This window comes from Conger conger, chromosome 3 (genome assembly GCF_963514075.1).
Source record: "Conger conger chromosome 3, fConCon1.1, whole genome shotgun sequence".
Taxonomy (NCBI): Eukaryota; Metazoa; Chordata; class Actinopteri; order Anguilliformes; family Congridae; genus Conger; species Conger conger.
The window spans coordinates 10,484,723-10,510,582 of NC_083762.1; the positions used below are offsets into that span (position 1 = coordinate 10,484,723).

The 25,860-nt window shown below is 48.1% G+C and overlaps 1 protein-coding gene across 2 annotated transcripts in view; it reads right to left on the reverse strand.

Moving 5' to 3' along the window:
- Positions 1–25,860, reverse strand: part of enox2 (ecto-NOX disulfide-thiol exchanger 2) — a 161,515-nt gene that overhangs the window by 26,379 nt on the left and 109,276 nt on the right. For both annotated transcript variants that reach the window (XM_061235097.1, XM_061235098.1), the window contains exons 5-8: positions 16,616–16,822; positions 13,710–13,943; positions 10,134–10,346; positions 3,066–3,172 (exon numbers count right to left, since the gene is read on the reverse strand). In XM_061235097.1, coding sequence (XP_061091081.1) covers positions 3,066–3,172; positions 10,134–10,346; positions 13,710–13,943; positions 16,616–16,822 — 761 coding nt within the window. The remainder of the gene's footprint in view (positions 1–3,065; positions 3,173–10,133; positions 10,347–13,709; positions 13,944–16,615; positions 16,823–25,860) is intronic.

A 25,860-nucleotide genomic window follows, 5' to 3' on the forward strand; every position in this document is an offset into this window, starting at 1 on the left:
ATTTGCCGTATAATCCAAAGCCTAGAACCAAAGGAAGAATCCAGGTTTTAGCAGCTGATGAATCAGCTTCGCAGACTTTCTAAATATATGAAAATAAATAATGGAGTTTCCGAACAAACAACAACGTTATATGTGAGCAACTTAAAAACCAGCTCCATCAGTACAGTATATGCCGTATATAAACAGTATATACACGATTGGCATTATAAGTGTAAGGAAACCATAAAATGTAAAAAAACGTATTGAGCCATCATAAGATTTCATTGGCCAGCCATACTGCGGTCTAATATGTGATCAGTCAAAAGTTGCCTGAGCATTCCTCCAATCAAATGGCTTTGGTACATGAACGATATAATACACCTTATTGGCAATAATTTCTGTCTTGATTAGCAAAAAAAAGTAATAGAAATAAGTTTTAAAGTCTAAAATACTTGTTGAAACAGACATATTTTTTTGGCTTTTGCAGTGGCGTCACGGATTTGGAAGCCCCGCGATGACGCCTGTCCCCTTTACACAGGGTCGCTTCTGCGAGACAGAGCGTCCTCCTTAGCAGGGAAGACACAGACCAAAGGGCGTTTAGTAATGACGCTATTACAGCCACGGTAATGGGCTTGATTCACTCAACGAAAAAGAGAAAAGAGCCCACCGTAGCAGCTCGGGTGGAAGGAAAGAGACGTTCCGTCCTTCACGGGCGCTAAAAATAACCCCCGAGTCAATGGGAGAAAATGAAAAGTCAATATGCTTAGTTAACGGGTGAAATGGGCAGCGGTCTGGCGGCGTTAGGAGAGAATAATGGAGATGATTCTGAGTGATGACACACGCGCCTCACACTTTCATCCGCGAGCGCGCCTTTGTTCAGCGAGAACATTCGCCAACTGTAAACCCCATCTGGCTTCTATTTTAACGGCTGTCTGCTTCAAGATTTGTCACTTTACCGAGGATTAAAATGGGATTTACAACACTAATGCACACACAAAGGTACATATATAATACAACCCTGCTGGAAGAAAAAAACAAAACTGGTTGACCAGTTCAGACCAGCTCCATAATTAACATTGTTTGACCAGCTCAAGCTGTTTTCAAACAGCTGGTTATTTCAAGCTGGTCATTTTACACAAGGGAATACTTCAGGATATAAGTTTGTTCAAATCTTGGAAGAGGAATCACCATTGATAGAAGTTTGTTCAAATCTTGGAAGAGGAAACATCCATTTTGTTATCCTTTCTTAGGATCAGAAAGTGAAGGGACATGAGACAAATGTGGAGAATATGAAGCTCCGCATGGCACAGGAAGCGTATGGAGGCCCCTGGAGTGCTGGAGTCACACTGTTTCAGAATCATCCGATGCCTCGGATGTGAAAATTCGCAAACTTCAAACTCGAAACGGGAGGACCCAGAATGGAAGGCAAGCCATGTGCCTACAAACGAGGCAGAGAGTGCATCTGACTAATAAAAATGACTCAGATCCTAAAGTTAGAAAGACATTGCAATGTGTGCCTCAAATACGTTCATCAAAGAATTCTGCATTCTTACACCACTAAAAGGTCTGTCTTAACAAGTCTTTTAGTCTTGTAAATATATATTTTTTTTATACGTCACTTTTTGATTGACAAGTAAAATTGTGTTACCCCATTGGCAAATGTTGAAATGAAATGAGTAACTGCCAATCTTTTTGTCTTATTTAGCAAAAAAGCAATCGAAATCCAATCTTAAGTCGAAATATAATACTAAAATATATATAGTTTTTTACAGCATAAAGCCATGAAGGGTTTAAGTGGCCAGAGAAATGAACAATATTGGCAACCTTGCAAAGTGTGCTTGGGATTAGCATATTCTTTATTGGGAATAAACATTGATCCATATAAGATTAATTTTTTATCTCTGTATGTAATGGAGATTAGGTTGTTAATTACACTGAAAATATGATATTTACACACCAAAGCCTCAAGGTTTTTGCCACAGATGTAATTTGCTAATCGTGCAGTTGCTGACAACATATGTTACACTTGAACACCCTCTATTACATGTCAAGAAAAACTGCCATAATTAACGTTGTGCTTGAGGGACAGGGCAAAATGAAATAAATACAATCAACAAAACACAATAAGGACTCATTAACTGATACAATCTTTCCATCTCAAGATGGCTGACCCCAATTGCTGTTGAAATAAAACTCGCAAACAAGCCTAATATTTGAGTAATGCGCACTCAAACAGGTGACTACATCGGAAATGGTGTATCTAAATCCGCACGTGCACAACTTTATTGATTTGGTCACTGTACCACGGCAGGTGTATCCAGAGGATCTGAGCCATGTAATCGTTTGTACGCTTTAACCCTTCAGACACCAGCGAAAGAAACAACTAACTGAATAACTGGATAACTGAAATGTTAAATGAAACGCCTATTTCCACCAATGTTCGGAACAAAATCCCTCATTCATACGATCGTACATTTTGTTCAGTTACAAAAAAGACTTAAACAATTCCCCAGGGGGAAACTGCAGGAGTGGTTGGAAATTCTGTCTGACTTTTATCGGAAGAGCTGAAGCGTTTCAGGTGCGTAATTGGACCAGGGGTGCTGATGATTCAGGCTGGATGACGCACATGCTCTGAATTGCGGGCCACAGATTTACCTTTTCTACGGGCACCTTTGAGGATCCGTTTAGACTCGCTGCTCCGCCGCGTTACCTGTTCTGCCGGAGCGTAGGCCCAGGCAGAGCGCACGTGCAGTGCCAGGTGACCTGGCACCTACTCACTGCCTCTGATGCTGCTGAAGACCAGCCTTCTCTCCTCCCCTGCCTAACTCCATATCAGTGCGCTGTCCAAACCAGAGGCACTGGGGAGGGGAGAGGTGAGGCGATCCGATGGGCGTGTGTGGGGTGGGGGGGAAGGGGGGGGGGGGGGGTGGTGGAGTAAACGCTAAAACAATCAACAGGTCTGCTGCCGTGGACGATGGGCGTGATATCTCAATCTGTGAGCTGTAAAGAGCTGGTGGGAAGGAAAGGGGAAAAGGACAAAAGAAATAAACATAATAAAAAAAAAAGAGCAACAATGAGACACCCACCTCCGCTTGCTTACGCCACATATCCAGGTTCTTGCGCTGGGCTTTGGAGAAATGGTCCCACGCCTTTTGTTTGGAGGACGCGTGGAATACACTCACAATCTGTTCGACTGTGACCGGGGGAGAGGACCGTCCGGGGTGGGGGGGGAGAGAGAGGTAGAGAGAGAGGGGGGAGAGAGAGAGAGAGAGAGAGAGGGCAAGCAGAAAGAGCAGAGGAGTAGAAAATTGGAATCAGGTGGAAGGCAGTCACGTTCCTCACTCCTCCTCTGTGCCGGGGCGACGGGTGCCGGGCTCAGGCCCCGCGCTGCCCCCACCCAGTGCCCCGAGGCCCCCGCCTGCCCTAAGACCCCCAACAACGGCCCCCCCCAGGCAGGCTCTCTGCTCCTCACTACAGGAGAAGAGGCCCCCTGCCTCCGCTTGACCGTAACCAGAGTGACGGTCAGCTCATCCTCGCTCTTTCCTTCAGCCTCTCGGGCCATACCTGCCGGCAATTTCAAAGTGTCCCCGCCAAAAAAAGACCGGGGGCTTTTTGAGGGGCAATTAGGTGGCAGGTTTATTAAGGGGGGGGGGGAAGCAATTGGATTTTACCTCCTGTACTTGAAAGAAATTCTCTCCCATTCTCTCTCTGTCTTCTCCTCTCAGTAATTACTGCTAGCACGCCTCACCTTCATCGATACTCAAACATACCAGGAATCCAGGCATTTTTTTACAGCTGAGGTCTAATGAACTGAATATTTCTTATGAGGCTGTCTCACTTCATTATTTCATGCAGAGATGGGTTAGATATTGGCCAGACCAGTAATGGAGAACCTTTAATACATACCTTCCAAGAAAATAGCAGGAATCTAAAAGCAGGAATTAAAAATTTCGCCCAGTAATTTTCAACATCTGAAAACATCAATCACGATATTAACCCCTATGAAGATGGAAAGGGTGGATGAAGCCTTTTTCTTTATCATAAAACCCAATCTTTCCTGGCAGCAGCTTTAATTGCAGAAGCAGTGCGGTACCTGTGCTGGCTGGTGTTTGAGCGCTGAGGCAGGCTGTTAATGTCATGCGGCGATAACTCTCCGTCTCTAACACACCTCTGACATCGGCGCAGTGTGTGTCGGGGAGCAGGCTCGCGCGCGCGTCCCCCCGCTTATCAGTACGCACACGCTGTAAGTTACACGCCTCCGCGGGATTGCCCGCGCGTGCGTGTCCGCGGCCTTTCAGCGCGGCTTGTCTGGCTAGCCGTCTGGATGGGAAATGAGTTTTTACAGTGGCCGTGTCATTTCCTGTCCCCTCTCTCTGATGGATGCGGCGATACCGGGGCACTAGACATTGGCGTTTTGTAGCGACAGCGAGCCCCCCGTGTGGGGGCGGAAGTCAGGAGACGAGCGCTGAAAACTGACAGGGTGGTGGGACTCCGGGCGCCGTGACACAGCTAATGATTTTGTCAGCCCTTTATCCGTTCGCATAAGCAAACGGGCGATCGCTAACGACCTGAGCGGGGATATTCCCTTCAGTGTTAAACTAATTAGTCACACACGCAAAGCTGTCAGTGTGCTGAGAGCATTGTTTTTCATTTTGTTTCTTAGCGGGCATTAGGCGGCTCAAGCTTCTGGCAGCTCCACTGTCTAACCCCTCAGGAACCGGATGCAGTCACAGACGCCTTTACTGGGGGTTCGGCCGGGGCTCCCCGCAAGCCCACACGCAAAGCAGAGGCCTGCACACATGCGTGCACAGACACACACACACACACACACACACACATACCCATGCGCACTCACACACACATACATATACATGCACATTCACACACATATACAAATACATGCACATTCACACATACCCACGCGCACTCACACACCCACGCAAAGGCATACATACAGACACACTTACACACTCACATACACACTCACATACACACACATACCCGGGCGCGCACAAGCACACACACACACACACACACACACACACACACACAATATACATGCACAGACACACTTACACACACATACCCAGGCGCGCACACACACACATACCCAGACGCACAGGCACACACACATACACACAGACACACACACACACACACACATACCCACACACCCATACAAAGGCATAAATACATACACAAACACAAGCACAGGCACACAGGCACATACCACACACACGCTCTCCCTCTCACGCCAAAAGAAGCCAGACCAGACAGAAGCAAACAGACCATCAAAAGCACAAAATCCCATGCACTCCCAGAGGAATGGACAGCCTTTCTGGGTAAAAGAATGCCAGCCCCGTTCCACATCGAATGCCACAGCCAGGCAAATGCCAGCCCACAGAGGGGGCCGGCTTGACTACGCCACCCAGGCCGAGGCACTCTCCGCCCTGCTCTCCGCCTGAGAACCGGCGGTGTGTTTAACAGGGCCCGCGGCAGCCGCGCCGCCTGCTACATAACAAACGAATTCGCTAAGGGGCACTAAGTCTTCCGCTGTCCGACGGCAGCTCGCGCTGCGGAAGTCAGCAGGGTGGTGGCGGCGGTGCCTGGAGGACCGCGGCGCTCCTATTGTGGGCCGTGGGACGTGGCGGCGGGCGGACTGATGTCTCAGACCCGCTGAAAGGCTGCGAGCGCGCCCCATTGTCTGCGTCGAGCGGCGGTTCCCCCCCCCCGCGGTCTCCGGCCGGGCCCGACCCGCTCCGCTCCGCTCTGCGTGGGGGGCCCCGGCCGCCCAGGACTTGGCCTTTTTATTCTAATGGGTCTTAATAAAGCGTGCGGAGTCAATAAGGCCTTCGCCCCGGCCCCGTCAGCGCCAGGGACAGGGAGGCTAAGGAGCGAGAGGGCCGTGGCAGGATCGATAGACACTTCAGCATCCTTTAATTTGACGGATGCGATCGATGTGGAAGGCAGGTGGGAACGTATGGCGGGCACCTGTGTATGAATTTGTATGTGCGCGTGCCTGTGTGCGTGTGTTTGCGTGGGAGAGCATTTGTGTATGTGTGTAATGTGTGTGTAGAAGTGTATGAGCGTGTGTGTGTGTGTATGTATGTGCATGTGTGTGTGTGTGTGTGGGAGCGTGTATGTGCGTGCAGTGTGTTTATGTGAGTAATGTGTGTGTATGTGCATGTGCATGTGTGTGTACATGTGTGCGTGTGTAATGTGTATGTGTATGTGCCTGTGCATGTGTGTGTGTATGTGTGTGTGGGAGCATGTGTGTACATGCATGCAGTGTGTGTGTATGTGTGTAATGTGTGTGTATAAGTGTATGAGCGTGTGTGTGTGCGTGTGTGGGAGTGTGTATGTGCGTGCAGTGTGTGTATGTGAGTAATGTGTGTGTATGTGCATGTGCATGTGTGTGTGTGGATGTGTATGTGCCTGTGCATGTGTGTGTGTGTGTGTGTGTGTGTGTGTGTGTGTGCATGTGTGTGTGTGTAATGTGTATGTGCCTGTGCGTGTGTGTGTGTGTGTGTGTGCATGTGTGTGTGTGTAATGTGTATGTGTATGTGCCTGTGCATGTGTGTGTGTGTGTGTGTGTGTGTGTGTGTGTGTGTGTGTGTGGAGGGGGTTCTCTGTCCCCCGTATCAGCGAGCAGACAGGCGTATGGTCCACCTGTCACACACGGATCACACAGGTACGCCTGGGCAGACGCATCTCTGCAGGCTGCCAGCAGTCTGCCACCGCGACACATCTGCCCCTCCTGCTCTCTGACGGGCGTGTCGTGTGGCGTGTGTGTGCTCCGTCAGGGCTTCTGATAAGACTGCTACCACATGTGAACGATGCCATTTCAAAGAAATGTCTCCGTTTCTGTGGTCTGGGAAAGCTCCACGCTGAGACACAGTCAGATCATGAAAGAGCAGATCGTTTCAAAGTACCGGCATATCGCTCAAATTAGGAGATTTGTCTTCCAACAAAAGGAATAATTTCAAGGATGTTGAGTCATATTACTGTACACTGACAGCCCATATATTTTTTTGAATTAATTTGGTCATGGCTTTACTCATCAGACATGATTGTGATTCCAGACAGCGATCATTTCAATCAAAATGCTCAATTTGAATGAAATATCCTTGCAAGTCGGTATCCCAGAACAAAGATGAAACTAATCCTAACTAAGTGATAATACATTTTGCAGTAATCAGTGTACACAGGTAAGTGTGAGTGTGGCTGTTCTGTATTGGCAGGCTGTCGCGAGCCAGCTGCGGAGACCGTGGTGGCATTTGCAGAGACGAAAGGGGAGTGAAAGACAAACTGACGGAGAGAAATAAAGCTTCCGTGGATTACTGCGATGGAGAGGGAATGTGCGCTTTTTTCAGGGTTTGTCAAGTGGGGGGCTGCTGATATACGTACCACTGACAATGCTGAAAATGGGACCCTTTAGCAAAGGGCTGCCCAGCCCTGTTTCTGGAGATCTACCAGCAACAAAGCACACCTCATTCAATGACTAGATACCTTGGGCTCATTCCAATCACTTATTTTATCATTCCTTGTCTCCTCGTTCCTCAAATGACCTGTAAATCGACCGATGTCCGCCACCTTCAAGAACAATCCAATTTGTAGCTAATTAGTTGTCAGGTGTGCCAAATTTGGGTTGAAATGAAGACCTGCAGGATGGTAGATCTCCAGGAACAGGGTTGGGCAGCCCTGCTTTGGAATATGAAACCCTGGTCTTGCAGAGCTGCAGGGTCTGCTGCTTTTGGTCATTAATGAGCTGATTTCTAGGTTGAAAACAAAAGCCAGTGGGCTGTGTCCCTCCCCAAGACAACTACTGCTTAAGAAAGACCCTTGGTTAAGAAAGCACCAGACGACACTGTGCCCAGCTCTAGAAATACATGGACACTAAGCCTAACCAGCCGTGTCTGCATAAATGCTAGTCCTGCCAGAGGTGTGTTTCATTGTGCTTTTTATTGGCTAATTGTACTGTCAATCACCTTTGAACACCTAATTCAACACCTTCCTGTGTTCATGTCATAAACGTTTCCTTCGTTACTTACTTTGACTCTATGGCCTTCATATCTCCTGTAGGTCCGATACCCAATTTGTTTGTTCAAACCAGGATGGTAAAATAGCATACTTATATAGGGAAAATAGGGAGATTTCTAAATATTTTAATCACTTACATGCTGGAAAATCAATACAGTATGTGGTAATATCATAACTTTTAACCTTTTACATCTGCAATAAAGGATTCATGTTGTCTCCTGAAGTTTTGGAGAATGAATACTCTACCTGTGTGGAAATGACTGCATTTCAGTCCAAGACTGTCAGACTGCTGAGGGAAGACTTACCTTCTGTCACACGATAAAACCTTATCCCCCTCAGTGCTAGAATCCCATACCAATCAAAGTAATGCCAGTAACTTTAATATTCAAAATAAAAGATTAAGAAGGATACAAGAAAATGGATAAGCCATGTCCGAAGAATGCCGGGTGAGAAGTGATCTGACGTTCGTTGTGCTTTAGATAAATCTGAATGGAATGGTGCATATTGTATGGGACATGCATCCGATATAAATGGTAAAACGCCCCTGTCTTTTGAGAACCTCTAGTCTGTAAAGGTGTACAAAATACGTAAGCATGAACTGACAACATCCTGGTCCCACGCTATTTTCGTGCAACTGCTGCTCTAGCCTTAGCTCTCTCTCTTTCGAGTGTTGACACCGACTGCTCTTGTCAGAGCGGGTGTCAAACTGCGGAAGGCTTACCGCCCTCGTAGTTTCTATTTCCGTTTAGCGTTTCTTTCGCCAGGCAGGTGCATGCGGAGCTGTAGCCTTCCACTGCCTACATACACCAGACCAACCGTGTTCCTAGAGATCTCCCTTCCAGTAGGTTTTCACTCTGACCCTAACAAAGCACACCTCGTTCAACAGCTAGGGCAGTGGCCTCCAACCCTGGTCCTGGAGAGCCACGGGGTCTGCTGGTTTTCGTTGTTACTCTGCACTTAATTAATCAATTATAGCAGTTGATTTCACCACACCTGGCTACTTGGGTCACAACTGAGTGCTTATTTTAAGGTGAAAACAAAAACCCTGGTCCCTGGAGCTCTCCAGGCCCAGGGTTGGAGACGACTGAGCGAGAGGTCTTGTTAAGTTGCTAATTAGTAGACTGGAGTGTGCCAAATTAGGGCCGGAGTGAAAACCTGCAGGATGGTAAATCTCCAGGAGCAGGGTTGGGCGGCCCTGGCCAGCACACACAGCAGGGCTGATCAGTGCCTCTCCTCCATGTAACCACCATCTACTCCGGCAGGCCTGCAGAGGGCGCTAAAGAGACAAGGGACAGTACCCAAGCAATGCTCATAAAGAGGCCCCCCCTGGGTCTGTTGGGCTCAGGGCCCGAGCGGGGATTGTGGGGAGCCCCACGGGAAATGTGGAGGTCACTCTATCTGACGGGGACTGGCACAGGCGCAAGTATATTACGGCTCGGACGACCTCTTAACGTCGTGCTCTGTCTCCACCTCAGCTGTCACTCAGCCATCCCGGCGACAGCTGGCCTTCATCTCTCGAGCGCGGCGTTAAGCACCGTAGGATGGCCTGCGGTCGTGGAGATGGGCTGATGGCCTCTCTGGCAGTAACGATAATGGGCCGCCCTGACCTAACAGCCCCCCCCCCCTCCCCCGAGTGACATTGAGTGCTAACGGAGACATCGTTGTCCTTGATCCCGATTTTCCTGAGTGGAATATATTTTACTTGACTTCCCTCTGCCTTTAGAAGTGGCCGCTTACCCCATGCTGCGTGTATCTCCATGCACATAAAAGTTTGTGTGTGTGTGTGTGTGTGTGTGTGTGTGCCCTGACAATCAGGGCATGTGTGCTTGGGGAACTGTGATAATAAGATCACTGTGATAATAATATGTACTAAACCAGCGATCTGAGAGTCTATAAGGAACGGGTGAATGCACCTGCTTCTTGCTAAAGAGTCAATGATAGACTCCTTGACAGAGCGATTGCACCCACCACTCGCTAATGGACTAAGCCAAGCAGGAAGATCTATAGATCTTGGATCTAGATCCATATAATATTTTGTACACAGAGAGAGCCTGGAACGTGCAGACCTGAGTGTGACCAGCAGGGGGTGACGGGCGCCCGGCGTGGGTACTCACATTGCACGAGGATCCCCGCCAGGGCGTTCTTGAACTTCTCCTTGGCCTCCTCCATCTCCTTCTCGTGGGCGGCCTTCTCGTTCATCAGCCGCCGGATGTGGCTGTTGGACGACTGGATCATGGAGTAGAAGTTGTTGGCGTTGCGACGGTTCACCTCCCCCCGCTCCACCCAGGTGAGCAGGATGCGCACCGCCTCCGCGAACTTGGAGTCGTCTGCGAAGGAGGAGAAGCCAGAGGAGGGGAGGGTTAGCAGGTACATGGCAGGGGGAGGGAAAAATCACAATTGGGGTGGCCTGTAGCGTAGTGGTTAAGGTGAATGACTGGGACACGCAAGGTCAGTGGTGCTAATCCCAGTGTAGCCACAATAAGATCTGCACAGCTGTTAGGCCCTTGAGCAAGGCTCTTAACCCTGCGTTGCTCCGGGGGAGGATTGTCTCCTGCTTAGTCTAATCAACTGTAAGTCGCTCTGGATAAGAGCGTATGCCAATAATGTAATGTAATGTAATAGAATTTTGGAGAAGAAGCGATTTAATCTGGAATGCTTTACGACTCCCCGGTCATTAGTCTAAATTTATTTGTCTACACCAGGGATGCCCACTCATTTGTGTCACGGAGGCCCGAGAGGATGCAGGTTTTTCATTCCCCCACAATCACCACACCAGCTGATTTCACTAATTAACACACCGTCTACCAGAGAGGACCGTCCTAATTAGTGAAATCAGCTGGAGTGGCGATAGGTCGGAACGAAAACCTGCAAACTCTGGGGCCTCCGTGGCACATGATGGGGCGCCCCAGATCTACACAAACCTGGAGCTGATTTAGAAGGCAACGAGTGACTGGGCGGATTAAGGGAAGAACGCGGGAGTCACGCTGGGCTGGCAGAAAGAATGATTTCAATAATAATGGCGGCTGGAAGCAGCGACCCGGTGACTGTTTTTGAAGAGCGCTGTAGGCTTTGAGGTTTAATGAGCTCTCGTCAGCAGGTTAAACTGAAAGTGATGACTGTGTTACCGTGTTCTATAATCGCACGTAGAAATGCTATTGCAGGTGGGTTATGTACTTTCATACCAGCGGGGGAGAGAATTGATTTCCAGGCTCTTCTCAATAACAGCTACAATGCTACACATTCCAGTCCATACTGTACGGAGATAAAACTGAGTGTGTTGGAGCGTCACTGTAATGAAAGCCATTGGAATCATCTCACGCTTTTGAAGCCAAAAATACATGACTAAGAGAAATCCCCTTTATTCCACACTTACGACAGAAATATTTTCCCTCCCACCCACCTAGCAACCCCCTGGCAACTCATGGTCGTCGTTTTACATAATTGCAGCTACCGTGTGGATGAGGAAAGGACTTATTAGCGTTGAGAGTGGGGCGTCGTTCGCTTTTGATTGTCGATGACACAATCGACGTCTTGCCTCTGGACACGCGGATTTCCGAGTGCACGCCCGTTTGTCGTCGGTTAAACGTTACATTTATGTTAAATCTCCTTCGCTCCTTCGAGGAGGACGGTTTTTCCCACCACTTTAGCATTTCTCGAGTCGAAACAGGGCGTGGGAGGCTAGCGGAGGGAGGGCCGGCTGGCAAGGGGGGGGGCGAAGGAACAGGGGTTTTTGGAACGGAGGCGCGAGCGATATGGTAGTGCGCAGAACCGGAGCGCTCCGCCAAACTGGCTGAGATTACAGCCCCGCAAGGCACTTGATTTATTTATGGCACTCCTGACCGCAGAAACCCACAGGTCTGTCAAATTATTTGCATTAATAATCCATCACTGCTTAGATATTGAATCAATGTGTCATAAACCCAAGTCCCTGGGGCCGCGCCATATATTTATGGCGTGATTTAGCTTTTCATGCTGTCAAGACAGCGAGGCCCCAGTCGGCAGCGGCGTGCGCTAACCGGAGGGGCCCTTATTAATAGACACCATTAGACAATACAAACAGGAATCCATCAGTTTGAGGTTGTTCTGAGACCACAGTGCTGAGGTTTGCCTTTGTCTGCGATTGTTTCGGAAACAAGCTGGCCTTGACTGGAGAGATCTTGTACTGTGTGTACCACGCGCAACCGCGCTGGATAGCCGCCAACCGTGCTCACGATTCAACGCCGAATCGTGCTATTCAACGCCGTCCGTCAGCTATTTTCGCTTTTGAAACGCCGTGTTGTGTGCACCCCTTTTAGTGAAGGGTGCACGTGTTGGTTAGGCAAGGAAAGATAACCCGAAATGCGGGGGAAATTCAGCCAGCAGATTCTGCCTGTGCTGGCCTTGTTTACCTCCCCAGCAGGACTGAGAGCTGGCTGCCCTGCTGTACATTCGCCAACCCATTAAAAAAAACACCACAAACTCGGACTGCTGGGTCACACAGATTCGTCAAGTCATCCAAAAAAGTAGGTTTGCTCTTTGAAGGGCCACTGACCTCGATATCTCTCCCTCTCTCTCTCTCTCTCTCTCTCTCTCTCTCTCTCTCTCTCGTGCACTTTCTTTCTTTGTGTGCAGGTGCTCACTAAAGCATTATTGAGCAGCTTGCCACCAGAATCATGTGGAACATACATTTTGTGGCTCAGTTTCAGTATAGTTTTGGAGGATACATTCGTTTAGGCCAGCAGAACACTGCGAGGGAGGTAAGATTATACTCTCTCTAAATAAGTTACATCTTCAATAAGAGACAAATAGATGCAGTATCGGCTATCAGTGGCTTTGGCCTTAGCCCAGCTAAGCATTTTTGGTTCCCAGAACATTCTTGCAGCTTTATGGGCAAAGAGCCAAAATAAATTTGTCTGGTGTCCCGGATATCCCTTGAATGTTATTTTTAAATCTCCAGTAGTTACAGAAATGGGTTCAGAGTTTTGTTATTCCAGTCAAAAAGAATTTATATTGTGGATTGTCATTCATGTTCATTTTTGTTTCTGTGAAAGTTAGCAGTGTTCAGTGAATCAGAATTTTTTTTCCCCCCACCACTGAACAATAATGATCAAGGGGACGTTGCCAGGAAGTTTATACTCTATGTGCATAACTTGCCGGGATTGATGTTTTTCAAGGACTGTGAACTCATTTGGGAAAATAAATACATTCTAAGTTTGGGGGGAAATCTTCCCATAACATCATCTGACAACCAAATGGTAATTGCTAACGCTTTACAATAAGGATACACGAACTGTCATTAAGTAATGTACTTGTTTACTAACTACCTACTGAGAACTTAATCCGTTTGTTTATGTCTATGTATGTGTACTTCATTAATTAATGTTAAAAACCACATTAATGTTGTGACAATTCATGTAACCTTAAGCCCTTAACTCAGGGGTGTCAAACTGAATCCCCAGGGGGCCGCAGTGTCTGCAGGTTTTTGTGGTTTCCTTTCAATCAGCTGCCAATTAAGGCCAATTAAGGCCTTGAGAACAAGGCGTGTGGATTCTTTAACCAATCAATGACTTGAATTAACCCAGAACACCCCGAAAACCAGCAGACACTACGGCCCTCCAGGCCTGGAGTTTGACACCTGTGCCTTAACTGGAATGTTCCACCAGCTTCTGTAAGAATGGTTGTGTTAGCTGAGGTGTTGGGGGGGGGGTCACCTTTGATCTTCTCCCCCAGCTGGCTGCACTCGTGCTCGGAGTAGTGCACGATGGGGGGCGGCGAGGGGGGACGGAGCCGGTCCTCCTCGATGCGTCTCCGGTGGCGTTCCTCCCGAGCGAGCATGCGCTGCCGGCACTCCCACTCGTACAGGTCGTCCCGCGCCTGGGCAAAGTCTACGTGCAGCCTCCCCGTGTCCTTCTTATCCGTGCTGGAGCCCAGCCTGATCCGGTACCCTGAGAGGAGGAGGAGGAGGATGAGGAGGAAGGTGAGGGGGGGTAGGAGGAGGAGGAATAGGGGGTAGGAGGAGAGGCAAGAGGAAGAGAAGAAGGAGGAGGACAGCAAAGAGGAATAGGAGGAGGAGGAGAGTGAACAGGTATAGGAGGAGGAGGAGGAAGAGGAGGAAGGTGAGGGGGGCAGGAGGAGGAGGAATAGGGGGTAGGAGGAGAGGCAAGAGGAAGAGAAGAAGGACAGCAAAGAGGAATAGGAGGAGGAAGAGGAGGAGGAAGAGGGGGCAGGAGGAGACAACAGAAGTCAGAAAGGGCCCTAACAGCTAATAGAAAAAAAGGCAGCTTTCCTGCACGTGTCGCGGCTGCATCTGTCACCGGGGCTGCCGGGGGGGGGGGCTTAAGCCTTACACCTGTACAACGCCAGGGATAATTTATCCACCGCTCACACCCGCTAATCTCACACTGAGAACAACATCTGGCACGCGCCGTGCTTTTCATTTTCCACCGTGATGCATCTCCTCCCTTCTCCGACTGTACACGGCAGACCAGAATTTCCATGTAGAGTCGGATCCAGGCATCGGTGCGCTCCCCGGCTTCAGTTCATGGGCGAAATGTACATTTCTAAGAGGGTTTTTCGCACTGATGGACACAGGTGCGCAGAAAACCATGTAAACCCTCCCGAGACGAAACCCTGCATACACAGAGCAGAGGGAAGGACGCTCCTGTTTTTCCATTACAGATCCCCTCTCCCCTCCTCGGCTCGGCTTCCCGCCTGCCGCGCGTCAGTCCTTATTATAAACCCGCAACTCAATTTTCAGCACGCGTCCACGTGGGAAAACCGCACGTCCATCTCGCCGTCTTCCAATCTCTCCGCGCGGATCCTGTTTAAATCCGTCCGCCGCGATGCCGCAGCTGAAACACCCAGAAGGCGTCTTCCGGAATAAATAAAACGGAGCCGAGTCCTGAAAACAGATTCCGCGGGAGGTGAAAGGCTGCTAATTGTTGCCGTGGATGATACTGCCAAAAAATTATTAAATAAACACACTAAAATAGAGTTTTATTTCTCTCTCCGCTTTCCTCGCTTTGCGGGATCGTAATGAAATCGCGTAAACAAAGCTGTGTTTTGTATTGTGTGACAAACGTGCACACGTGCATTTACTCATTTTCGGATGCTGTTCCACTAGCCAATCCCTGCTCCCAATATGGCCACATACATTAGGGCAAAGGTCGAAGCAGCTTCTAGAGATACTGGGCCATTTCAGCGCTGTGATCTCGGTTCTGTTAAATATTTCATTCTGATGATACCGTGTGTGAACTGAGGGGGGGTTATTTATGAACTGGGGTGGGGGGGGGGGGGGTAGGAGGCCCAGTCCACAGGGCTGTGTTACATACGAGGGCATCACTGGGATGCGGAGCGCGTCTCCAGCAAGAGGGGCAACAGCATCAGAGGAGTGTGAATAATGCACAGCGTATTATCGGAGCAGCCACCATTTTTAATGCGCTTTGCGAAGCCAGGATCCACGGCCCAAAGGCTCCTTTCATACCGGCCCAGTGATTTAAGACCGTAGCCGGAGACGAGTTGCCGGGAAACAGAGATAAGATAAGAGGCGGGATGAATCACATGACCTGCGTGGGGTATCCCTGGGGATGGTACGTGATTTATTTCCCCCATTCCTGCAAGGGGAGTGGGGTTAATGCCCATCCCATCAACGTTTCCTCATTGACCTCCGTTGCGTGGGGGTCTCCCCTGGAGTGCCCCTGTCCAGCCCTGACTCAGAGTCGTTCACTCCACCATTTCACCCCTTAAAGACAAGCTGAAATCAAAATGACCTTTTTCCTCAATTTGCTCAATTCGTCATAGCCATGTTATTTCCATAAAATTATAATACTTGTGTATTTTCACATCAAAGTTTTTTTTCCATCCCCTTCCTGGAAAACTATTTGCATTTAGATATTACGTCAGTCTGTTGATCAAATGTCTGTCAATTTTCTGTTCCCCCTCAAATCAATGTCCTTTCATGTAGCAGCGGTGCAATCTTCCCCTCCTCATTGGACGTCAGTCAAATCGACGCCCTGCCCTTAAAAAATTCTCCCTGAAAGATTTGTTTCACTGGCATACACCTGATATCACACAAGCTAGTGCTGCTGTCACTTCCATTTCACTCTGATTTCAAGGTGTATAATCGCAAATATGTGATAAGAATGTTCTTAACGCAATATTCTAATGCTAGTGCTACATTCATTACTGGTAATGGGAAGCAATGGGAGTTCTAGAACACTGATGTTGAATTTTATGAAAAGCATTCCAAAAACCGCTCAAACAGGAAAGTACCGTGTGGAGCGGAGACTGTTCCAGTTGAAAGAAAGCAGACTCCCAGAAAACCTCTCTGAATAAGAGCTGTAGGGAACACTTTGCTCTGCGCTTGTGTAAACTACAGATCCACACCCTTGAAGTATCTGGAATCAATCTCTCGTGGTGGTTTTATAGTTGTGTTAAATGCACTTACTGTCAGTTGTTTTGGTTTACAGTCTTAAATGCTGTTGTAAAATTGAAGGTTTTCTCTGAGGTTTTTTTTTTTTATGATGAACACAGCTAAGGTAGCAGCGCTGGCAGGCGTGCCAATGCCACAGGGGCGGAGCGGAGGAAAGGGGGGTTGTGGGAGCTCACGGACACGAACCGGACAGGAAGAGGGCTTTGTCGACGGTGAACTCCTCGGCGAATCGGATGTGGCAGAAGTTCTTCTTGCTCTTGCGGATGGCGATGATGTCGCCGCACTGCTCGAACACCTCCACGATCAGCTGCTCCGTGGCGTTTTCGGGCAGGCCGCCCACGAATACCGTCTTGCAGCCTGGGGGTCTCTCCCTGGTGGCAGGCGGTGGCAGATCTGAGGGCAAACGGATCAGATTTACTGTTGAGAAAATGTGAAAAACTCTCCTCTACAAGGAGCCTTTAACCGGCCAACTTCAAACGAATAACCTGAAATGTGAGGAGTACTGGGAGCTTTTGAGCTATAGGCTATTAGAGAAGCATCATAGAGTTTTTCAGCTAGTTGCACATTTAATAAACAGAACAAGAACAGACTGACATTGTTGCTTGTGTTTGAAACAAAATGACACGGTACAAATGAATGTAATAATACACAACATTAGACATAAAATACATTTCTTCACATAAATTCACATGGCATTATTTTCACACACAGATCACACCGCAGGGACTGCTTTTTTGGATGCAAGAACATCTCCGAAACCGCTGTCACAATACCCTCTCCGCTATAATCAAAATCATTGATCTTGTTGTAAGGTTGTAATTAAAACTGCTACAAGTGTAGCACACAAAGGTACTTGTAATTCTACCACATTAGATGCAATGAAGTAAAAATAAAGGAATCAGACGCTGTGATTGCTGCTTAAACTGGCAAGCTTGTTAATCAAGAAAGGTACAAAAATCAATCGAAAACTGAGTGAACCGACATCCTTATTTCTGAGTGGGCAAGCATAGCACAGCAAGCAATACCTTCCTACTGTCCCATTCTACCCTAATTCTTAGAACCCATTCTCACCTAATTTTTTACCAAAAATACAGGTACTGTATGTATATGAATTTATTCATATACCAGCACAAAAATACCTTTATTTCAAGACCATATGGTCACACCAGACAAAGCAGAGCAGTTGTATGCATGATGATCATGACAGACCTACAATTACTGAGCACATAAGCAGCTGCACACATGGAAAATTTATCAAATATACACTGTAAGCTGTATGTGTCAAGATTAAACTTATTGTTTAAACTTTTGCCACCAGCTTACTCTACCAGCCTTAGTAGCTTCTTTATCCAGTTATCTCCAGTCACAGACAAGCTTTGACCTGCCACAGACTAGCTCTAACCAGCTAAACCAGTTTAAAATCCCAGCTAGTCTTTGCTGTAGCTTAGGCTGAACATTTTCAGCAGGGAATGAAACAGCTGAACTGAGTAATTCTAGGAAAATGGGTTGGAAGGCTGACAACTGTCTGCCATTATTGCAAGACAACTTGAACATGACAACTTGAAGCCAAGACAAACGTGCTCCGGCTGAGATCTAAATGTGGGTCTAAAGGGTCATCAAGGTTGACCCTGTTCTGAGCCAGGCCCTGAGTTTGAGATACACTAGTGTAGATAAAAGGGTCTTAAGCGTCATTAAGGGTGACCCTGTTCTGAGCCAGGCCCTGAGTTTGAGATACACTGCTGTAGAGTAAAGGGTCTAAAAGGTCATCAAGGGTGACCATGTTCTGAGCCAGGCCCTGAGTTTGAGATACACTGCTGTAGAGTAAGGGGTCAAAAGGGTCATCAAGGGTGACCATGTTCTGACCCAGGCCCTGAGTTTGAGATACACTGCTGTAGAGTAAAGGGTCTAAAAGGTCATCAAGGGTGACCCTGTTCTGACCCAGGCCCTGAGTTTGAGATGCACCTCTGCAAAGTAAGGGGTCGAAAAGGTCATAAAGGGTGACCATGTTCTGACCCAGGCCCTGAGTTTTGAGATCCACTAGTGCAGAGGCTGTTCACTGCCCTTTCGTTAGTGATAATCCTGGTGCCAACTGGAGAGGGCAAAGCATCACTCTTCCTCTCTTCTTCTCTGCCTCCCTCGCTCCCGTTTCATAAACACTGACATTCTTCTGCCCTTTCCTTTCAGACGTGCTTATGGAGCCCTGTTCAGACTCATACGACTCTCCTTCACTCGATCTGGCAGTACCTGTCATAATAAGAGCAAGACTTGCATTACAGACCAGATGGAAGGCGTAAAATATGTCAAGCTAATTGCTAACTGCCTGCTTCATTACACCAGACAGAACACGTCTAATTTGAGATTCTTTTTCACCTACAGAGTAACAGTGGGAACAGTGATTAAATAGCACGCAGCAGTTGGAAATATAAGTGGTATTTTTGTTGTGCTTTTACTAAAAATATATAGGTCCGATTAAATATTGATACAGTTTATGCTAATCAATTCGTATTCCTCTATACTTAACATGGCTTGGCTTTCAGAGAAGAAATATTGTAACTGCAGTGGGAAAAAGAACTTGCTTAATAGAAAAAAGTGTCTCATAGAAATTGGTCTGTATATAAGACAAACGGCAGGACAAAAAAGGCCTCATGCTGCTAATGAAACGCACCTAGCCTGCATATAAGAGCTGAGATTAGTTTTTGGGACCAGAAAAGATTTTCAGTGAATGCTTCATTGCTTCCCACAGATATGAATGATTCTGCACACAATACCTGGCTATTCAGAATCACTGGGCTAATCTCATGTAGTTCAGTCACTGCTCTTCAAAGGAGCATATGTTCAAGAGCCCACACCACCCCACTCTACCGGCCCAACGTGACCACGGCCAGCTGGAGCGGCGAGCTAAAATGGCGCTGAATGGCAGTTATGCATCAGCGGGGCGTATTGCTTATTAAGTTAACTCTGAAGCCAAATTCTTTGGCGTAATTCGGTCTGAGCCGAAATGGCTGGCGAGGGGGGGTGGGTGACAGGGGTCGCGGTGGCCAAGGGGTCGGCCCTCCTGTTGAAAGGCGACACAGGGCGGCGGAGCTGGCTCGCGGCCAGGCCATGGAAATAGACGGGCACCCCTGCGGGCCCCCGTCCGCCCGCTCCTCGCCGACCCCAGCCATCCATCATCCCGGGGATTAGTTTAATTCCTGTTTATTGCACCGCCGCTTCCAGAGAGGGGCCCTCGGACTGACCCAAAGCCCCGGCGCAGGGCAGCCCCGGGCCAGGGGCCAGAGAGGGGCCCTCGGACTGACCCAAAGCCCCGGCGCAGGGCGGCCCTGAAGACCCAGACCCCGAGTGAACACAAGCTGGAGTGAGACGTCTGGCACACAGCGTGTTCGGAGAGGAGACGACCATACATAAGGAAAGGCTGCTTTGTCACTGGGAACAGCTGCTTCTGGGCGTTGTGCTTGATTCACCTTTTATAAGACGCTGAGTCATGTGTTCTGGGGGGAGTTTGTTCGCTTCGTTTACAGTCCCATGCCAATTATGAGCAGTTTCCCCATGCCGCGCACATTTTACTTTTACCTCAAAGACGCGCAGACTATGTAAACACAAATAGATGGGAAGTCAAAACAACGCATGCAATCTCGCGTGCTGATTGCTTTTTTTGGAAGGCCGGGGCTTGCGGGCCTTGTTAGTCAGATGGGCCTTGCTTGTTTGAGACGCAAAAACACAGCGGCTTGCTCTGCTTCCAGGCCCTCGGCCAGTATGAGCACAGACAAGAGCACGTCCGTGCTAATCACCCCGGACGGGGGCACGACGCGAAGACCATCTCTGACTCCAGAGCGGACACCTGAGCCCAGAGCAATCACAGCGTCCTGAAAGATGTGACAACAAATGCATCCATGTTTCAATAAAGTGTTTTTGAAACACACTGAAAAAAAACAGCTCAAGCAAGGTTTTGAAACAGCTGGTAGCGGGGTTGACCAGTTCAGACCGGCTCCCACCTCAAAATGGTTTAGCAGGTTGGCCGGTTCAGGCCAGCTCCCAGATTGGCATGGTTTGACCGGCACAAGCTAGCAGGGGAGTACACAGCTATGGAAGTGGATTAGACGCTTTTGCTGCCACTCTGATTAGCTGATAGTTCGCGACTGGCTGAAACGCTCACATGACTTTGCAGCGTATGCAGAACATAACCTCATTAGCCGGATTGGCAGTTGCACGCAGTTTACGAGGTGATTCATCTTGCGAAAATCAAGTTACTCAAGCACATCGCGGTCTGTCGTGAACAATCAATTAATCAAACTGACACCAAATGATTTCGCCAATATGCAAAATCTATATGAAGTATACATTATACGGTATAAACGGACCACCACTTTTCTTGTTTCGTGCAGGTACAAAAAGCAGACTTACCCCTACTCTACAGAAAGGGAAAGGAAAACTAAAAAAAATAAATAAATAAAAATCTCCACACATTTACATGAAAAACACCAATAGCACTGAATGGCTTCCACAGCTGGAGATGTCACAGTAACATTTCACCAGACATTTTACCATCATATTCCGGAGAGAGCGAGGGGGAGAAAAATAGACTGAAAGAGAGAGAGAGACAAAAAGGCACAGAGAACAAGAGAGAGCAAAATCGAGAGGAAGAGAGAGAGAGCGTGAGAGCAAGAGAGAGGTAGAGTTTGAGTGTTAACACACCTCTATTGTAATACTACAACAAAACTGCACAAGGCGCTGAAGATCAACAACTCCCACAAATCGCAAGGAAAGAAAAAAAGGGAAACGAGAGAAAGAGAAGAAAGTGAGAGAGAGAAAAATATGATAGAAATAGCGAGAGGTAGATGTATAGAGAGAGATTGAGCGAGGAAGAGAGTGAGAGAGCAAAAGTGAGTGAGAAAGATAGGAAATTAAAGAGACAGAGAGGGAGAGAGAGACAGACAGACAGAGAGAGAGACAGAGAGAGAGAGAGAGAGAGGGACAGAGAGAGAGGTAGAGAGAGAGGGAGAGAGGGAGAGAGAGAGAGAGAGAGAGAGATTGGGGGAATGTGGTATCGCAGTCAGTGCCTGTGTTAATGCTGGCGAGCTCAGGCTGTACAGAGATTCTGGAGTAAGTCTGTGCTGGTTGAGCTGCAGCCCAACAGAGGGTTGGAGAGTAGGTGCTGGTGAGGAAGAGGGGGCTAGTGCTCCTCGCCTCTCCAGCCAGCACCCTTCACACCCTTCACTCCCTTCACGAGGGCTCTGGCAGCGCGGATAAGTGAAGGAAACCGGGTCTGTGGCCCCGGCGCCTGAGAACCGCGAGCGTGACTGGCAGACGTTCGGAGGCGACAGGTTCCTCGTGTTTCTGACAGCACCCTCTCTCCTTTCAGCGACGTGGCCTGACTCACCCGCAAACGGGGCCCCGTCGCCATGACGACAGGGCAGGAGAGGGAAGAGAACGGTGCGTTTGTCGTGTGTGAGGGGGCTCGGAAGAAGAAGTCTAGAACGCTCCAGAAGACGGAATGTGACACTAACGCAGAGACTGCAGCCATGAAGGCAGTGGAGGTAAGGTCTGTCTTTGGGCCTAACGCTCGCCGAAGGCCACCGTATGTGCCCTGTCCCAGAGGACAGAGTGCACCCGCGATGGGGAGGTGAGTCACCCGTGCAGCGGGGGAGGGAGGCGGGGCCAGAAGGAGAGAACGCTCGCTCGGCGCCTCGCAGAGGGGACAGCGAGCTGACACCAGGCCGATCGATATCTATTCATTAACCTCGGTGGGATGGAGATGAAAGAGAAAACATCCCCCCTCCTCCCTGGCTCTCGAGCTGGCTGAACAGACACACGCCGGTGAGCAGGGACGACCTATGAACTAATTAGGAACCCTGGGGTCTAGCGGAGGTCCGGGTGGGGAATGTGAGACAATGTGAGACAAAAATGTCAAAAACCATCGCATACGACGGCTGTAGAGTCCTGATCAAGTGCCATTCTTCCCTCTAGGGTCTTTCAGCGAACTTATCCCTGGTTATGGGTATGCACTTTGTTGTAAGTCGCTCTGGATAAGAGCGTCTGCCAAATGCCAATAATGTAATGTAATGTAATGTGCCGGGCTGGACTCTGATACCCCTAACCCTCTCTCCTAACCCCCCCCCCCAGAGCTCTACTCACACCTTTCACCAGGGGGGGCTCCTCTTAATGAGTCCCACTCGAGCCCCTTTCTCATCAGCATGAGAAATGAAAGGAAGCCCAGAGAGCCAGCCGGCCTCCCGTCTCTCTCCCACCGCTCACCGGCTGGGGTTAAATTAAGCACACTGGACTGTAATACGGTCACACCTAATGAAAGTAGTTGAGCCAGGGTTCCGTACCGCTTCCAAAGGCCGGCCTGAGGACTCTCATCGGCAATGTAAATAACGTGCAGCTGCGTGGAGCTGTTGCTTCAAAGGTGAGCCCCCCCCCCCTTGTCTACAAGATAGTCTTCCAGCGAGTTGGGGGTTATGGTGGGGGTGGGGCTGGAATAGCAACTTAAGATGAGTGGGAAGACAGAAAGCAGAGACAGGGCAGAAGAGGGAGTAAGAAAGGAGGAGAAAGAGGAAGAGGTGAGGTGGGAGGAGGGGGGGGTTATTCTCGCTCCGTGCTGGCGCCCGGGTCTCTAATGGCAGATGGGGCTGAAAGCTCTCCAATTGAGCAAGCGCCTGTGAGCTGAACGCTCCTGATGGTTGATGGGAGAGGCTCTGCTGATTGTGATGTATAATGTATACCAGAGCCGGCTGCCTGCAGACACCAGCCCCCGCCCGCCCCAGCCGCTAATGCTCTTCATATGGCCCTGTGGTCTGTGGGGAGAAGCAGGGGGAAGGGGCTCCAACGGAACAGGGGAACCCAGGGCCCGGGCAGTGTGCAGACCGTGTTATCTTTGCGAAATGGCCGCTGTGTGGACAGGGACTGCGGTACTCACTGCTGCTGAAGCACTGCTCATGGCTGAAGGCCCTGCCCTGGGCCACTCTCCCCTGAAGGAGTTTGAGTTTTTATCCGTGTGATCGCTCTACCACTTGGAACCGTACTTCCCTCTAGGGTTTTCAGCGCACTTGTCCCCTGCTATGATCTGCCAGATGACTGTAATGTAATGAAAAAGCAGTGCGTGATTCCCCAGAAATGCATGTGTTTTTCCTAAAAACCAGTGCCTAATTCCATCAAAATGTTATGTGCCTTTCCTAAGACTAGTGCCACATTCCATTGAAATGTTATGTATTTTCCCAGAAACCAGAGACAATTTTGCAGAAATGTTTCTAATTCCCCTTAATTGTTAGTGTGGATCCTAAAACCATTGCTCAATTTGTCAGAAATATTTTGGTCTTTGCAAGAAATCTATAAGCCGAACATCAAACCAATGGCGCACCCAGAAATCAATGCTTAATTCGGAATTAAGCCACGGTGAAACATTAAACCAATGCTTAATTCGGTATAAAGGCATGGCGAAACATGAAACCGATTCTTAATTCACAAAAAATCTATCACGAAACACGAAACCCATGTTTAATTAATTAGAAACGAGAGCCAGTCGATCTCTACAATATCCCGTCAATAAGTGCCCGTCTTCCATTGCGCGGGACTCGATACACTGCGCAGAGAAGAAACCTTGTGGGGAGCACACCCTTCTGGAGAGGGGATGCTACGCTGAGCCCACGGCGCCCGAGGGAAGGCGGAGGAGCGGAAGCCTGCTGGCCGCGCTTCCGTGTGTTCGCAGAGAAAAGAAAGGGCTGGAGATGCGTGCGGGACTCAATGCAAATTCCTATTGTTTATGAAAGGGTTATGGTAATCTCACACAAAGCCCCGCAGCCCTCTTCCGAGACTTTTTTATTTATTTTTTTTGGTTCCTTAGAAATCGGATCATGAAACATCGAAACATTTTATAAAGTGTATGTTGAGGAGGAATTGACAAAACGAGCTGCCGATCTGTCTCTCTTCAAACGGCATCAAGCCCGGCTTCCAGGAGACAGGCCTCATTAATCAAAAGTGGGGAAAAATGAAAATAGCACTCTTCTCTTAAAGTTTTTTTATTTGAAAAGCACGACATGTCTAATCAGGATTCCTTCATCAGCATGTAGTCACAGTATCAGTTCAACAGTTGAACAACGGCGTCTTTTCAAATAAGAAACTTTAATTGCGTGGAGAGAAGTGTGCGAGTCTCATTCTTTCACTTTGAGTAATGGACCATTAATCAGCACCTTTTTTTTGTATGCGTGTTCTTACTACTTTTTTTTGACAAGCCTCATTACCACGTATTCTTAGGGAGGGGGAGATTGTTCCAGGGTGGGGGGGGGGGGGGGGTGTTTTTGTTATACCTTTCTTTTTTTTTTATATTGAAAAATCTATTATCAGGCTCCTGCTGAGAGAGGGAAAGAGAGAGAGGGAGAGAGATGGAGAGAGAGAGGGGGAGAGAGAGAGTAATAATAGTAATATTACTCACCTTAATATTAAGATCATAATGTAAACACATACGGTACAGGCACATGTGCACACAGACACGCACGCACACACACAATACATAAAACATAATGCACCTGTTCTTGTTTTTTTTTTTTTTTATATCTTAATCAACAATGTATTCCCTATAATGATTCTGTTTGTAACTACCAAGTTGTTATTACTACCTGCCTTGGCAATATTGTCATGATTATAGTCACGCCAATAAAGCATTGTTGAATTGAAATTGAATTTAATTGAGTGCAGTGGTGGCTCCAGAGCTCAAAATGGAGGAGGCAGAAAATATCCCCTTAAACTAATTACTGGTCTTGACCCGTTTTCAATCATTTTCCTTGATTAACAAGTTTGCCAATGATGGGAATAATGAATTGGCAGGTAAACACAAAGCTTCTTTCTTCATGCCATATCAGAGAGATTCATTTGAGATACTTCATCGCTATAAAGTCTGTACAATGTAATTCAATTTATAGGGATGACGTTGTATTTACAGCATACACAAAACAATCTACTGCGTAGAGCTTGATAGTTTAACGGACTAAATCTGTGTATTAATAGATACATCGTGGCCATGAACATTGTCACAGTATGAGTGTGGAAAACAAAGAGTAGCCACAAATTTTGAATAACGTCGATTGAAATGTGGGCAAATAAATAATTGAATTTGTTTTACCCAATTGGATATAAAGTGGCTACAACTGAGAGTACCAGCACTTTGAGATTTAATCACATTGTTAATCAAGGAAAATGATTGAAAACAGGTCAAGACCTATAATTAGTTTAAGGGGATATTTTCTGCCTCCTGGATTTTGAGCTCAGGAGCCACCACTGACTGAGAGAGAGAGAGGGAGAGTGAGAGAGGGACAGATATAGCGAGAGAAACAGAGAGACAGAGAGAGTGAGAGAGAGAGAGAGAGAGAGAGAGAGAGAGATAATGAGACACAGACACAGAGAGACAGAGAGACAGATAGAGAGAGAGACAGATAGCG